Here is a 16,270-nt window from a genome sequence, read left to right as displayed (position 1 = left end):
TGTGGACACACAGGTAAATATAGCATTAGTGGCCCACCAGGGACCAACCCTGGCAAAACACATTCATCCCATGGGCTGCTTGTTGCCATCCCTTGGTCTATATAATACTTAGTCCTGCTTCAGTGCAGGAAACTGGACTAGATCAATAAGGTCCCCCTCAGTCCTACAGTTCCATGACTGTATGATAGGTTAAAGAATGTTGTATTTATTAACACCACATCAGGCTCTGCTTTTCAGTCCAAGTCTTCCATGTCTGAGGTGGGCAAAGATAAGCTGTGGTGTTTATATCTTGAATACAATACAAACTCTTCTGTATTTGCTAAATAATTATGTACAATATCTCTTGTGTTTTATTTTTCACATATAACATACCTTTGTATGGTAAATGAGGATTTGGTAGTACAGCCTCCAATTTTTGAAAACACATAAAATGATTTGAAATGTATTTCACACACACACAAAACCTTCACTTGCACATATAAATATTGCTGAACTTTGAAATGCAAATAAAGTAACTGTTCCCATAGCAATTAACATATTTCAAATAGTAAAAGAATGATGAGATTCAAAGGAGTACAAAAATGTGACACAAGGTGGGACAAAATTTGTGACAGGATGGGGAAATACAGTGTTTTATTTCTGTTTATCATGGCTAACATACAACATTTTCTAGTGTTTACTCCCTCTTTTGCATAACATGGCTGTCCCAAACCAGTGACAATAAAAAAAACTTTATGGCATTCCACACGGTCACATATTTTCTATTTATTAGACTCATACGTAAGGATTTTTGTGCAGGTTACTGATAATCTAAGAAATTATGTCAGTCTTTACTTCTAAAAAATGTTTAGAATAATACATAACCTCTGATACCAATGCACAGTCGTGTTTTATACTTACTGCAAAAATTTTGAGAGTAAAATAAATTTCTTCATTTTGGTTTAGGTTATGTTCTTCTTGAGGTTGTGCAGATTATCCTTCATTACCACCTGTCAGAGTCGGAGCTTGGATTTGCAAATTCCAGCAAAACCAAAGGATTCTGACTGGTTACATGTGAGCTAATGATAACATGTTCACACTATTTTGTAACCCACCATTCATGTGATACAATTCTATTGCATACTATCAACTATAATGACTTACTGAGTATTGTATTTTAACTACTAATGGATTGACATATATAATAGATCACTTTAAGTCTTGCAGAAACGCTTACTTGCATATTATGTCATCACTGTTCTTGTTTATAATGCAGTGCCCACCATGGCATCTTACGCACTTGTCCACTTCACATTTCGGACCCTCATATTGTATAGGACAGACGCATTCAACACTTCCATCATCAGCAATGGTACAAGATTCAGAATTTACACAGTAATGGTGGCATACATCTGTAAAGAACAGTTAAGTGAAAAATTAAAAGGTATTAGTGAAAGGAATTTTAAAAATAATAAATTGGTTTGCTTTTTATTTTAAAAAGACAGAAAGAAATGAGCACACATAGCAGTACACTCACTACAAATATAATCAGATTAAAAATATATAAACATCATAATAACAGTAACTTATTCCAGTAACTTATTCAATAGCAGGGGAAAATAAATTTAGGCTGATAATAGATAATTCTCTCTAGAAGTCTAAAAAACTATGGCATTTTTCCACATAATTCAAGAAGTGAAAGGAAACCTATGCTGTATTAATGGAAGTAATTCAATAAATGAGACACTGAAAATATAAAAATGTTTTAAATATATGCCTCTTTGTTAATAATGCATATTACTGAAACAGAATATTTTAAAATTACAATTGATCTTCATTTAATGTTTTATTATTAAAGCTTATATAATAAAATATATGCAGTAATGTTATTCTAATAAGCTACAGTTACACTGACCTGAACCGCTGGCAGCAGTATGCAAATAGGCAGTCTCAAACATGCAAATAGTCACTCATTTGCATATTTGCTCACCAGCAGACACTGCTGCTGGCACAAAAAATGCTGTGTAAACATGGTTCTGCCAGCAAAATCCCCACTTTGTTGGCAGCCTCTCACATATGATAGGGCTTCATTATTCCTGGATTTGATAAAAACAACATATTTTGCTACTGCAGCTCTGCTCTAGGGAAGAACAAGAAGTCTTGTGGCACCTTATAAACTAACAGATATTTTGGAGACTAAGCTTTCATGGGCAAAGACCCACTTCATCAGCTGCATGAGTAGGGGGAGTGGTTTCAGAGGGGTATTTAAAGAGTGGGGTCCCAGTAAGAGGGAGGACCAGCACTGCCAAGGTCTATACAGCAAGGTGGAAATGGCCCAGTATCAACTGTATTTATCGAAAGAGAAAAAAAACAAGTCAGCTCAGACAGGGGGATGTGAGCCTTTGTCAGAGTCTAATGGGGAGATATTAGCACTCAGAGCAGAGAAATTGCCTTTATACGTTGCGAGCCATTCCCAGTCTCTGTTTAATCCATGGTTAATGGAGTCAAATTTGCAAACAAATTGCAGCTCAGAGATTTCTCTCTGTATTTGATTTTTGAAATTTTTTTGTTTCAGGACTGTCACCCTTAAATCTGCCACTGAGTGTCCACGGAGATTGAAGTGTTCTCCCACAGGCTTCTGTACATTACCATTCCTGATGTCTGATTTATTCTTTTACGGAGAGACTGTCCAGTTTGGCCAATGTAAATTACAGTGGGGGCATTGCTGGCACATGATGGCATATCTTATATTAGTAGATGTGCAGGTGAAGGAGCCCCTGATGGTATAGCTGTTGTTAGGTCCTGTGATGATGTCACTGATGCAGATATGAGAGCAGAGTTGGCAGCGAGGATTGTTGCAGGGGCTGGTTCCAGGCCTAGAGTCACTGGTTTGTGATTTGTAGTGGCTGGTGAGGATTTGTTTAAGGTTGGCAGGCTGTCTATAGGCTAGGATAGGCCTGCCTCCCAAGGTCTGTGAGAGTGAAAGATCATTGTTCAGGATGGGTTGTAGATCACTGATGATGCTGGAGAGGCCTTAGGTGGGGGCTGTATGTGATGGTCAGTGGTGTTCTCTGGCCCTCCCTCTTACTGGGACCCCACTCTTTAAATACCCCTCTGAAACCCCCCCCCCACTCATGCATCTGATGAAGTGGGTCTTTGCCCACAAAAGCTTATGCTCCAAAATATCTGTGTCTATAAGGTGCCATAAGACTTCTTGTTGTTCTCGAAGCTACAGACTAACACGGGTACCTCTCTGATACTTGTCTTTAGGGAAGGTTTACAGTGATCTGTAAATGGCTTGGAAAAGGTCTTAAATAGAAGTGTTTATTAAAGTAACAACTGGTGGCAGCTGGGGGTGGTATGGCAGGAGCCAACTCTTCCTTAAGCTTACTATGTGGAGATGGATGCTAAGGTACCATCAATGGATTTACTAGAGGAACTGAGATGGGAAAAGAAGGGTAGGTTGTGTAAGCCTCCCCAAACCCCATATGGGAAGGTCCTGGCAGTGGACTTGATGGATGGAGAAAAGGTCCCAATGACAAATTTGCTGGAGGAACTTGAATGGAAAAAGAGGGGGAATTGATTTAAAAAAATGATAATTATGGAATAAGCATGGGTTTATCTGTACTATACTCTTGTGTTTCCCATATAGACACACACATCTAATAATAAAATATGGCCTGATTAAACATGTCAAAGGTTTATTCTCCTTCTTTCAGTACACAACATATTTTCTCACCAGTTTATGAGCCATTAAAAGGTGATAACATTTTATATTTGTGTTTTGCTAAGTAATGAGGATGTTACAGAAGAGTTACTTTAAAAAATTAACTTTGGTCTGAATAATCATGAGTAAATTCAATTTGAATTATATTAATTTACCTACCAACAAATAGATTTTAAGTGAGTACAAATAGGAGGCAATAAAGTCAGAAATGGTTTCAGGAAAAATAAAGCTAACATGCTATATAAATTTAAACTGGTCTTGGTTCGAGGTGAACTCCATTGCCACGTTTCAGTAACTTAGCTGACCAAACTCTCAGGCCAGGACCTGTTCCGAAAGTCCAACAGCTATTTCCTTTGTCTTCATATGTGAAAAGAGAGACAGATGGGGTAGGGAAAGAGAACTTGGAGTCATTTTGCTCCTCGCTTCCGCAATTCAGTCAGCCTTGAAATACAGCTGAGTGGAAGGAGACATGAAGTGTGGTGGGAAGTGGTTTCATGTTGCTGTTTGCTAACATACACATCTGTTTGTTCCTGCCCTCTTCCTTACCACACATGGCTAATGGCCCATCATTTTCAATGTCACCTGGCTAAATACATCAACTCGTCCTTTGTGTTTGAGAAACTGGTTTACCTGCTCTCCAGCTATTTCCAGTAAATACACAGTCATAATTTCAGTTTTTCATAAGTTTACATGGAACGTTACTATATATATTTTATCATGGGATTTTTGATCTGTGAGATAGTTAGGTTTAAAATGACACCTAGCAAGGCGCATTCTGTACAAAGATTATTACAATAGTTTGTTGGGTGTAAATACAGGGCATATCCTATCACAACTTCGTACTGAAAGAACTTGCATCTGTACAAAGAGCCGAGATGTCATTGCTGAGAGGCCTGAAAGCAGTAACTCAGGGATCATACCAGTGACAACATGAAGCTGGTCTTTAGCAAGTTCCAGAGTGTGGAGCCTGAGTCCTTTTGGGTGCCAGAGTGGCTTGCCTTGTGCTGCACTTAACTGAGATAAAACAAGTCACTGTTTGCCTTTTTTTCTTCCTATATACCTCAGATGACAGGCTATGTTTGTGATCTTTAGAAAAGCAGTACAAAGTCTTCCCCTCCATTAGCCAATAAAAATTCTGAAGCAGGAACCTACAGGAGTATTTTGAAGTTGTAGAAGGCCTGGAACTGATTACAGTGGCCGTGCTGGCCAGATTTCTGCTGAAAAAAGACATTTCAGAACTGGATGGATCCTTTTTGCTTATACCAGAAGTTGGCCTCATGTGCAGAGGAAGATGTTTCAGGCAAACCTCTCTCACTTTTTGCATTGGTTTTAGAAAAGGAATTATAAATAGAACATTTGTCTGAAGTGCTTCTCAATATGGCTAACTAAGTATCTTGAGTGATTGATACCAAGACATACAGCCACTTTGCATGAGTGGCAATACTTAACCTCCATAGACCACTATTCAGCCAGAACTAAAATAAACTTGGTACCAGATGACAAAAAAGAATAAAGTATACAAATGAGCAAGTAAGTAGGAATGTATTTCCTAAACACTTAATGAATCTCATGGAATAAAAATTTTAAAATAGTTCAGTTTCTCAAGAGTATTAAGTAATAGAGACACTGCTTGCAGATCTCTCCTGCCACCATCAGTGGTGAGAAAGACTGAACAATGCTTGGTTCCACTCTGCCTTTGCTTCCATGAGAAGTAGAATGTGTTGACAGGATAATCAAGATTCAGGCACAACCAAATAGGCATGTCTGTCTCAAAGATTCTGCTTTTGATTTTAAGGTGCACGTTTGCATCAATAATTGAATACACCATCGGTAGGGAATAAAAAAAACTATGCTTAACAAAAGCTGTCAGAAAAATTTTCAGAGTCCAAGGGCTTTCCCAAAGTAATATTTTTAATACCATCCTTTCTTCCATTGTAGCAACCCTAAATAAATGGATATATTTTAATAGAACCTTTACATTACCATGTATCTTTGTATTTCCCTGTATTATCCTGTATCTTTTAATAGGAGATTTATACCACTTTGTATATATCTCCATTTTGTATCTAAGACTCCATTTTGCTGGATATGCTCTCCTGTATTAGCCTGTAAACCTTGTGCTGTTTCTGTGCGAGGATGGGTGTACCTGAAATGCATCTGGAAGGGTGAATGTGGATGCTTATTGTGTTAGCTTGTGAGTTAAAATATACAGAATTTTTAAGTTCCTGGAATTATTCTGGAGATAGCAATGTAGCATATCATATATTCAGAATTTTTTGTCTGGAAATTCAGCCAGTTTACACTGCTGATTTTTCCTATTCCATGCATATGTGAGTCTTCTGAAAAGCCTTCATTGCTTTCAATAGCATAAACCCTGAGAGGAATAGCACCTGAAAAAAACAACCAAACAAAAAAGCCCCTTCCTATTTATACAAATGTGTTAGTGAGTACCTTGAAGCACAAATAGATGAAAGCTCCAATGTCTATGAATACATACTAACTATGAATAGTTAAAGGTACCAGAGCATGAATGGTGTTTGTTCCAGCACCTTCTGTTGTAGTATCTACAAGACTGTACAATGTGAGGAAGTAACAAGGCAAGACAGGTAGAGATCCTGTTCCACAGGTCAGGTAGGGTGGTTCAGTGCAGGGCACCACAGTCGGTTACTTTCACATTACATTTGCTATTCCCTATGTCCTAGGGGCTGTGATGAGATGTCTTCATGATAAATTGCAGTAGACACCATGCTTTTCAACCGTAGGTTGCGCACAATGGCCCCAAGAAACCTTTGTGACAATCAGAAATTATATGCTCCAGTAACAACTCCTCTCCTCAACATATCTCCCACCCACACCTAGGCCAGTTTAGGACTGATTTACAGTATTGAAGTATTGTGGCAAATAATGCTTAGTAAGGCCAAAAATCTGATCCACCTGCATTAGGAGAAAATGATTACCCAATTTGTTGGAATCCAGATACAGGCTGACCCTTGCAGATCCTGAACTGTCTCATCTGGCAATAGCCGTAAACTGGCAGGATTTTAGTTAGCTCAACAAGCACTCACAAGTGTGGCCAAATTTCCCATGATCCCATAAGGTTAGTTTCCAGCCACCAGTCCTGGCTCTCAGTGTTCCATGCTGATATTTAGTTTTAATTAACCCCTAAATGTCTTCTAAGACCCCAGTTAGTAGTAAAAGTGTGGATAATGCTTCTAGATAATATTGACCTTCCATGGTCAGACAAATTCTGTCACCCAGCACCAGGTCTGTAAAATAATCAGATTCATATCTGAGTTTGCAAAAGGCACAGTGTGGAGGAATGATGGATTACATTTTGCTAGTCAGTGTCTCCATCTAGAGCTAATCAGACTGCATTCATATGGTGCTGGTCACTTTGGCATCTGAGAGGGTTACAAAACACAACACCAAGTCCCAACCCAAAGCAGAAATTAGTAGTTCATTTGGTTAGGTATTGTTAAAAATTCTCCCTTCTTTTTAAAGAGAGATGTGAACTGCACTAGGACATGAAAGCTACAAGATACAAGGCCAGCTCTCTCCGAGTAGTGAGGCTGAAACAAATATATCAGACATTTATGTTATTCATCACAAAAGTTAGGTGTTTACAGAGCAAATTATACTAAACTTTTTTTTAACTGACCCAACCTACATGAAGGAAAGGAGTCACAGTTTCAAGAAAAGAAAATTACAATAAGACTGCAATATTAATTTTTAAACACTTACACACCTTTTCTCCATTTGACTGTCCCAACAGATGAACGTAAATAGCTTAATTATTCCACATACACCACTGCAGGAATTTTAAATATGGAATTATTTTTAAGGAGATGAATACAAATACGCAGACTATAATGACTGTACAAACCTTAGGTTCTATGCAAGGTATGCATCTGGATAATGTTGTGATGTGAAACCAGGTGAATTTTAGGTACATTCATATATTTAAATGCATTTCACCAGTTTACAGGTAATCCATCAATGTAAGAACCTAACTTCTGGATATCAACCCTAACAAGAATCATTAGGTTATGCACACCTGCCTATTCTCCCACGCCCTTCCTCCACAAAATAGTATGAGAAGAAGGAATACAATCTTAAAAGCATTAAATAAATCAGGCACATAAACTTTATATTCCTGTCATAAAACATCTTTGTAATATTTGCTGTCCAGGGGCATGGGACCCATACACACATATTTCTTTTTTATATTAATTTGTTTGAGCCACCTTTCCATGACAAGGCAAAAACTAATGTGCTTTATAGGCAATTGATTTTTATTATAATGAAGTTGTAATAATCTGCTTCAGCATCTACACAAGCAAGTAAAACACCAAACCTTTCATATATGTTTGAATTATTAACTATAAAGCCAATACCAGTGAAATCTATATCAGACAACAGTGAGCTACTACATATCAGTCTAAAAATTCTGGAAACAGAACAAAGAACAAAAGAAACAACTTATACAAAAAAGAAGGCTTAATGCATTTAAAACTCTCTGAATTATACTGTTTTTCCACATAGTGTCAGCAGACAATCCAAATCTGATAATAAACATGTTGTTTAAAAAGTGTGCCTACATTTACATTTAAATTAATTCTCTTTAAAAATGATGTTTGCAGAGCATTCAATTGGAAACAATTTGTTTGGTTTTGGGGTAAGTCTCAAGTAAATATTTTTTTCTTAATCTGGCTGTCTGGCTGTGCATGATTTATGTACTATATTGTTTTCAAATACCCAATTGTGTTTGCAGATAGTTATGTGTAAATCCATGCAGATTGTTTAACAACAAGAGGAACAGAATCACAATTACTTCTGCTTTTTCCATTCAAAGGTTTGAATTTATTTCATAGTATTCCATCTGGAAGCATATTCAGTTTTCTTCACTACAAATCCCACTTAAGATACAAACTAACCTTTTCCTTGCTTGCCAGACCTTTCAGTATTAAACAAAACAGTTCATCATCTGACAAAGGCTGTGCCTAGACTAACTCCCGCGGCAACTTCAAAGTGTGAAACTTCGAAGTGCCAGCTTGCGTGTAGCTGCGGATCAGCCGTGGGTACTTTGAAGTGCCCGCGTTCCTTCGAAGTATCCATAGCTACATGCAAGCTGGCACTTCAAAGTTGCCACAGGGGAGATTTAGCCTAATGAAGTGCTGGATATGCACCACAGCACTTCATTATTAAGCTCCCAACACTCTAATTACCATGCCCCCTTCAAAGTTGGGAGCTAGTCTAGACACAGCCAAAGTGTTGTGAGCCTGACTTCTATAATACTCAACTTCTCCCTTGATTTTGTTTAAATATGAAATTCTTTAGCTATTTCACAGTAGAAGCAAAAAGGGCAAATAGCTGTATCCACAAATTATGTTACTACAATCTATAAATAAATCTCTTATATACTGTATGGTGTCAAAAATCATATCTATTTAGGAGAAAATATGTTGATTTTAAGATGTTGTGATAGCTCCAATTCCAGAATTCTGCAGGAGGCTATGAAATAAGTTATTCTAATGCTTACAGCAAGACTTATTAGCATTTTTCTAAAAAAAATATATTCTTGATGAAGCCCTGTTATGAGAATCAATCAGGACACACATTTTAAAATCAGAATACACAGATAAGCAAAAAACAGCTGCATGGCTATCATATTTCCACTAACAAAAATATTTCTAGAAAGTCTAAAGGCAGCATAATTGTGTGGTGGCTTTCTCTAGGTATCCTGTGAATATTTAAAAATGCATACTCAGTATTCCTCTAGTGGAAAAAGTGAGTTCATTCAATACTTTCATGTCAGATTTTCACACAGAAAATCTGTACCTTTATTCACTTCAACTTCTTCTTCTTCGTTTGTTTTGTTTTAAAAGGACAGATGTAGGCCAAGCTTTCTTGCCATTTTTTACATAGTATAACAACATTTCAGCAGAAACTGTACTGTTCCAATTCATTAAGACACATAAACCCAGTAATTTTTTAATAAGGAAGGAAACAATGTTCTTTTACCATGTAAAACGTCTCATGAAGCACCAGTAAATGGCATGGGAGTTCCCTTTAATGGATGGCAAATCATGACAGTAAATAAAAAGAATGTAATTCTTCTGAGAAAAGAAATAATTCCACATGTGCTGATTAACAAATTACATCTTGAGGTTTCTAAAAGGCTCACTTGTCTCCGCAATTTTTCTGAGATAATTCAAGTCTAGATATCTTAAAAAAATGAGAGTGGGAGAAGTGATACAATGTAAAAGATGCAAAAGATAATTTTGAAAAGCATGGTTTAGGTGGATAGATTAGACAAGGGGTCAGCAACCGCTGGCAGTCTTGTCCTTGCTCCCCCATGCCACCTGCTCAAGGACCAGCCAATGTTACCAACCAACCAACACCAAAATGGGAAATCACTGCATCTTTATTTATTATTGAAGGTGCTGTAAGTAGGACTATTCGTGACCTTAAAAAGTATCACTGGCTCTTGAACCATACATAGAGGTCAAAAGGTCAACCTTTGGCACTCTACCTTGGAAAGTTTGTTGACACTTAGATTGGATCAGTGTGGATATTAGGGACTGTAGACTGGAATATATTTCAGAAATCAAGACAGAAGATTATCAATAAGTGAACAAACTGTTGGCCATGTGAATGCAAAGAAATAGTGAGATGCCTTTCAAAGAAGTAGTACCAGGGATTTTGAGTGAACCTGGGTGTGGGGTCTAAAGAAAAGGAATCAAAAGATAACACTGTACTAGTCCAGGTGACAGGGAGAATGGTGGTAGCACTGACATGGCAAATGAAGCTGTTCCACTCTGCAGTGCCAGTCATGCAGGTATAATTAATGCATATTGAGAAAATACTCCATGTTACACATATTGGGAAAATGATAAATACTGCAATAATAATTACAGGTTATATGCCTATTATTAAGGATTTCTTACATACTAATTTTCCATTAGACCTACAGGCACAATTCTCAGTTATAACCAATATCCACAGCAGAGGAAATATCAAATTCATTAACTTATTCCGTTTACTGTACTCAAGATAAAAAATGAGCATTTTAGACCTATGGCAATATAAAAAGTAACAGACCTCACTCCTGATTTTTAATGCCCCATTGTTTGCCAATGCTCCTGCCAGTTCTCCAATTACTTACTGTGGATAAGTATTCACCAGGATGGGCTGATGCTACCAAATATATTTTTCTTGTGATCAAATGACCTTGAATGGAGGTTTCTGGGGAGAGAGATAGTGGGGACTGGAAAGCCCACTCAGCCAATTACTCACTTTTAACTTCAGTTTTATAAAACTTTCAATGTGCTGCAGAGTTTCCCAGCACACAGAGTATTACTTACAATACTGACATCTGTCTCCAGTGTACTCATTCAGGCAGTGACAGTAGGGCTGATTTCCAGCAGTAACACTGCAGCTTCCTCCATTTAGACAAAAATGATCACAAACGGTTTGATTGCAGTTTGGTCCTGTAAAACCCAGTGCACAGCTGCATGTAGGTCTCCCTATTCAAAACACAAGGCAACTATTTTTATGGTAAAAATAAATATGCATTAAACTTAAAATCCGTACTTTTGTTAGAATCACACATTTCTGATAATAAGTAGTATTTTTTGCTGGACACCACTGATACATTTTGTTACTACTGTAAAAGAGTACAACTTTGACCATGAATTCTTGTAGAACCCCCTTCCTCAGGAACAAGAAATGAAGTGGATGCTTCAAATATTACACCTAAGTGATTTTACTATTTTTTGGAGGATATTCGTATCCAAAAATATCTGACCATTTACCATTTCACTGGAAAGTCACATTAGATTTAAAGATAATTTTATAGTTATTTCTATGGTTTATATTGTAAATGTTTAATAAAGCTATTAAATTGATTATAGTTATTGTAGACATTTTGACATTATTTGGTGGTTAGTGATTGTGAATTCTAAGTTGTTAAGGAATAAATCTTGGACCAAAAATATCACATTACTTCCATTCTTTGCTATCAGGGATTGATTCCATATGGATTTTACTGTCATGCTCATTAACCACGTCTACCTCCAAGCAATTCAGTGAGACGTTAGAAAACAAAATTCCAAGTTCTTGATTGAAATACAGTATTTTTGTTAGCATATTTACAAGAAAGGAGTGTCATAGCTGGAGTGTGCCAGATAGCCTGAGGTAAGGTCTACAGTAGGGGAGAAAACTGACATAAGATACACAGCTCCAGCTACACGAATGGGGTAGCTGGAGCCGACGTACTTTATGTTGATTTTCTGTGCCATCTCCACAGCAGGAAGTCAAGAGTAGAAACTCTCTCATTGTCTTCCCTGACTCCTCATGACTGCAAGGAGTATTGGGGTCAACAGGGGCACCCTCAGCATTTGCTTTAGCAGGTCTTTTATTAGACCCATTAAATTGAAACCAGAAGATTGACCACCAGAGCATCAACCCTCCGGTAAGAAAGGACAAGCCCTTAGCATTCTCTAGAAAAGCGTCCTTCACAGTGAGGCCACACATACAGAAGCTGGAGAATGTGCAGTGAGCAGAGGACTTCCTCTAAATTAATTTAAAAGCATATCTGCAATGCTTTTCATGGGCTTCTGAAATGGTCTAGCATCATCTGCCATAGTAGGTGGTGGGGGCACTATAACCTCATGTGCTGATGAAGAAGAAATGTTTGTTACTTTTGGGTCGGTTCTTGACCCCTGCTTATCAAAGGTCTTATCTAAAGGCTCAGGTAAATGAGGAAGGAGTAACGGTTCAGAAGAACAGTTCTCCTTATACTCTCCACAAAATGGACTCAGGCCCTCAAGAACTGATTGCAAATTAGGGCCCTGAGATCCCAAGAAGGCTACTGGAAGGAACTGAATATTTGAAGAAGTGGGTCTGACCCATGAAAGTTCATTATCTAAGAAATAAATGTGTTAGTCTTTAAGGTACTACAGGACTGCTTGTTTTCCATCTGGATCTAACAAGAATCTCCCCACTCCCTTTGCCCATATTTTTTTTTCAAATTTGTGGTCTACCCTGAATTTCTAAACTTCAGTCCACATCTATTTCCTTGACATATCAATTCTGTCCTTTCATACCTTCTCATTGCCCCATCTCATTTCTTTCCTTTCTTTTACAAATCACTCTCCTATGGCCTTTCCCTCTACATACATTTTTATGGATATCTTCAATCAAACACAATTGTCACTTGATCATCCCTGAATGATCTGAGGCTGCCCAGTACCTAGAATTCTCCTCTTACAATACTCTCCTTTATTTTTATTTATTTATTTACATCTCTGCCTGGCATTAATCCCAGCTTCACTGAAACTGTGCTCACAATAACTATTAAAAGACCTCTTTTCTAAGAATTTCAAAAGATGTTTGCAAGTGGGAGGTGGAAGTCCCAGCCTGTAGTTGACAGACTCATGCTAGCTCTCCTTGAACAAGCAAGCTAATAAAATGTGGCTACTGTGGCATGGGATGTGGTGCAAGCTAGCTGCATAACCTTGGGCCCAGGTGTTGAGGTGGACTTGGACTTCAGTGTTAGCCCTATCTGCCACTAACACCATAATATTCACACTTCTAACTTTCACACACTGACTTGAGTTGAGCAAGCATAAGCCTGTCTATGTATAATAGTAATAGAACCATCTTGTCCATTGATTCAAGGTAGCTGCTCTGGACCCCACGCTTTTGGAGGCCCCAAGCCCAGGTCAGCCTGGAGGTCTGATGCCACAGTAGAGGTCCCCGCACTCAGCAGTGGTAGCAGAAGCCACAGCAAGTGGACCAATCCAGAGTCAGCAGGCCCTGCCAACTCCTAGCTAGATCTGCTGTTTCAGAATGATGGTGGGAAGCGAAGCACCCTGATCCCAGCCTGCTCCAATCCCCTGAGCAACTCAGCTAGAAGCCAGGAGAACAGAGTGAGTTGTAGCCAAGTTGCTCTATTTTCCAAAACCACAGTGAATGTGGGAGGGGCCCAACCCGTGCTGCCAGTGCCCAGGCACCCCAGTAATCCCTCAGGTTACATTACAATGCTCAGGAGAGGGAGCTTGGGGAAGAGGTATAATGGGGCTGGGAGGGGACAGAGCAGGGCAGAAGGGATGGAGAGATGGCAGAACTGGAGCTGAGTTTGGGGAAAGGGGTGGAGCAGGGACACAGTTAGTGGAATAGGTGTGAGGCATGATGGGGCTTGAGGAATGGGGGGTGGATTGTCCCTGTAGGGATGGCCCTGACTACCAATCGCTCACCCTTTTCACCATATCAGTTATCCTTGATCTTTCTGCTCCACCATCTACTTCCTCATCCATCTTTCTTTGGTTTTTGTGACTGTGTCCTTCCATGGTTCTCGTCTGTCATGTGACTTACAGCTTCAGCATGAACGGCAGTAGATCTTTCCTTTTTCTTCCCTTTCTTTGTTTCTGTTCCTCTCTGGTGTAATCTAGGTCCCCTCAGTGACCTCATGTACTCTTATAGTGCCATCTATTTCCACTACATTATTAAACCTCATATCCACTTCTCTCTACAGCCTTTCACGACTGTCCTACAACTTCATTAAACCAAACTCAGTAACAACTTAATCTCTGATTTTTCTTCCTATCTACATACATTTGTATATAACACCTGTCATTATAATATCTCAGTGCATCACAGAAAGTTCTTTGACAAAAAGAAATTGGCCAAATTCTCCTCCCTGGCAGATGGGTTATAGCCTTATTTGTTTATATTTTTACACATCTTCCCTCTTCTCTCCTATTACCTCTTCTCCTAGGTCACATTCTTCCTTTCACCTCCTTCTTAGTCCTTTTTCTGATGCTTTCTTTTGTTGTTTCAGTTAATGCTAAGTTGAAAGGTTTGTACATTGTTATCATGAGATTAGTGCTCACTCAGCCAATCTCTTCTTATAACTTGCTCTGTAGGAATGAAACCTTAAACTTAAATAGCTTGAACTTGGTTTAATACACAGCAACATACTTATTCATCAAAATATGTCTCTTGTTCACTAAGCCCCAAATCAAAAATATTGAATTTAGTTGCTGACATGCAATTTTTTTTGGCAAATGACTCAGAGTTGTACTCCTGTGTATTTTGTATTTGGATCCTTGCCACTGGGTTAAGTTGGTTCAGACGGTTTTGAGTTAAATCATTGTTGTCTGGTACATAAGATTTTTTTAAAAATGATAATGACAAATCTAAAACTTTGAGGCTTATGTTTTCTTGTCAAGCTCTTTCTTCCTTTTAAAAAGTGATGGGAAAAGTGTTCTTTGCCTGTTCAGGGGTGAACTTTATTCTGTTCTATGCAAGACTAGGCTTACAAATAGGCCAATTTTTGACAGCTGCATAATTTCTTTCTCTTTATCCTAAAACCTATTTTTGTCAGTTAATTTAATGAGTCAGCTAGATAGGCCACCATTTCATTTTCCATTAATATGCAGATAGTTATCATCCAACATAATATTTTTAAATAATGCCCAGATATTCTAAAGTGTGCTTTATCTTTGGATTTTAAAATACTTCTCAGGTTATTTTACTAAAATCATACAATTGACAATACTTACCAACATTTTACTACCCTGCAACAAGGAAACGGTGAGTTCCAAAAGACAGAAAACTGTCTTGGCACTGGGGAGACCTGGGTTCTAGTTTTGGTTCAGGGATTGATCTATGGTATGACCTGGGGTAAATCACATCATTTCTCTGTGCCCCATTTATAAAATTGGATGATGACAATCCTGATAAATTTGAAAAGTGCTTTGAAACCTACTGATGAAAATGCTATTTAAGAGTGAGATATTAACAGATATATCTAGATAATCTTGATGGCTAGAATTTTATAAGGTTGTCTTACTTACATTCAGCCAAAATACCTTAACACTATAACTGGTTTTTTCCCTCTTTCATCTTTATCTTCTTGAGTTTTTCTCTTCCCCAGTGAGCATATTCCTTTTCTACTACCTATCCCTCATATATTGGCCACACCTACTCCCTCTCCATCAGTGAATTATCCCTTTAAAAAAGTTCCCATATTTAAATGTCTATCTTGTGTTCTCTCAACTTAATGCCCGTGAAAGAAGCAAAAAGGCAGGAAGCTGTGACATACATTTTCAGTATATGGTCCAGTGGGACAAGCGCGTACTAGATAATTGCAGAATTACAAAATTGGAAGGAATCTCAAGAGGTCATCAAATACCATCCCCTAAACCCATGGTAGAACCAAGAACCATGTAGAAGATCCCTGACAGGTGTTTGTCTAATATCCTCTTTAAAATCTCCAATGATGATTTCATAACCCCCATAGGCAATTTATTCTAGTGTTTAACCAGCCTGACAGCAAGTTTTTTTCCTAATACCCAACCTAAACCTCCCTTGCTGCAATTAAAATCCATTGCAGTTATGGGGTGGTTCTAATCAATGCTGTTTGCAGTGCATTCTTAGGGGTTGTTGTGCTAGCTATGGCTTAGCAAAGAATCTTGAACTCCAGCTGTGCTCCATCTCATGCCCAGCATTCTTCATCTGCTGGTGGACACAGGTAATCATTTTCATATACAATAGCTA

The 16,270-nt window shown here is 38.2% G+C and overlaps 1 protein-coding gene across 1 annotated transcript in view; it reads right to left on the bottom strand.

Moving 5' to 3' along the window:
- The window catches only part of LRP1B (LDL receptor related protein 1B), a 1,349,009-nt gene that overhangs the window by 46,073 nt on the left and 1,286,666 nt on the right, over positions 1-16,270 (bottom strand). Inside the window, exons 85-86 of the mRNA XM_075000767.1 lie at positions 11,071-11,232; positions 1,217-1,391 (exon numbers count right to left, since the gene is read on the bottom strand). Of these exons, the coding sequence (XP_074856868.1) occupies positions 1,217-1,391; positions 11,071-11,232 (337 nt within the window). The remainder of the gene's footprint in view (positions 1-1,216; positions 1,392-11,070; positions 11,233-16,270) is intronic.

The sequence above is a fragment of the Carettochelys insculpta genome, chromosome 8 (assembly GCF_033958435.1).
Source record: "Carettochelys insculpta isolate YL-2023 chromosome 8, ASM3395843v1, whole genome shotgun sequence".
In the NCBI taxonomy this organism is placed as follows: Eukaryota; Metazoa; Chordata; order Testudines; family Carettochelyidae; genus Carettochelys; species Carettochelys insculpta.
Note: the sequence above shows the minus strand (reverse complement) of the source record. Positions and strands in the feature narration are given on the sequence as shown.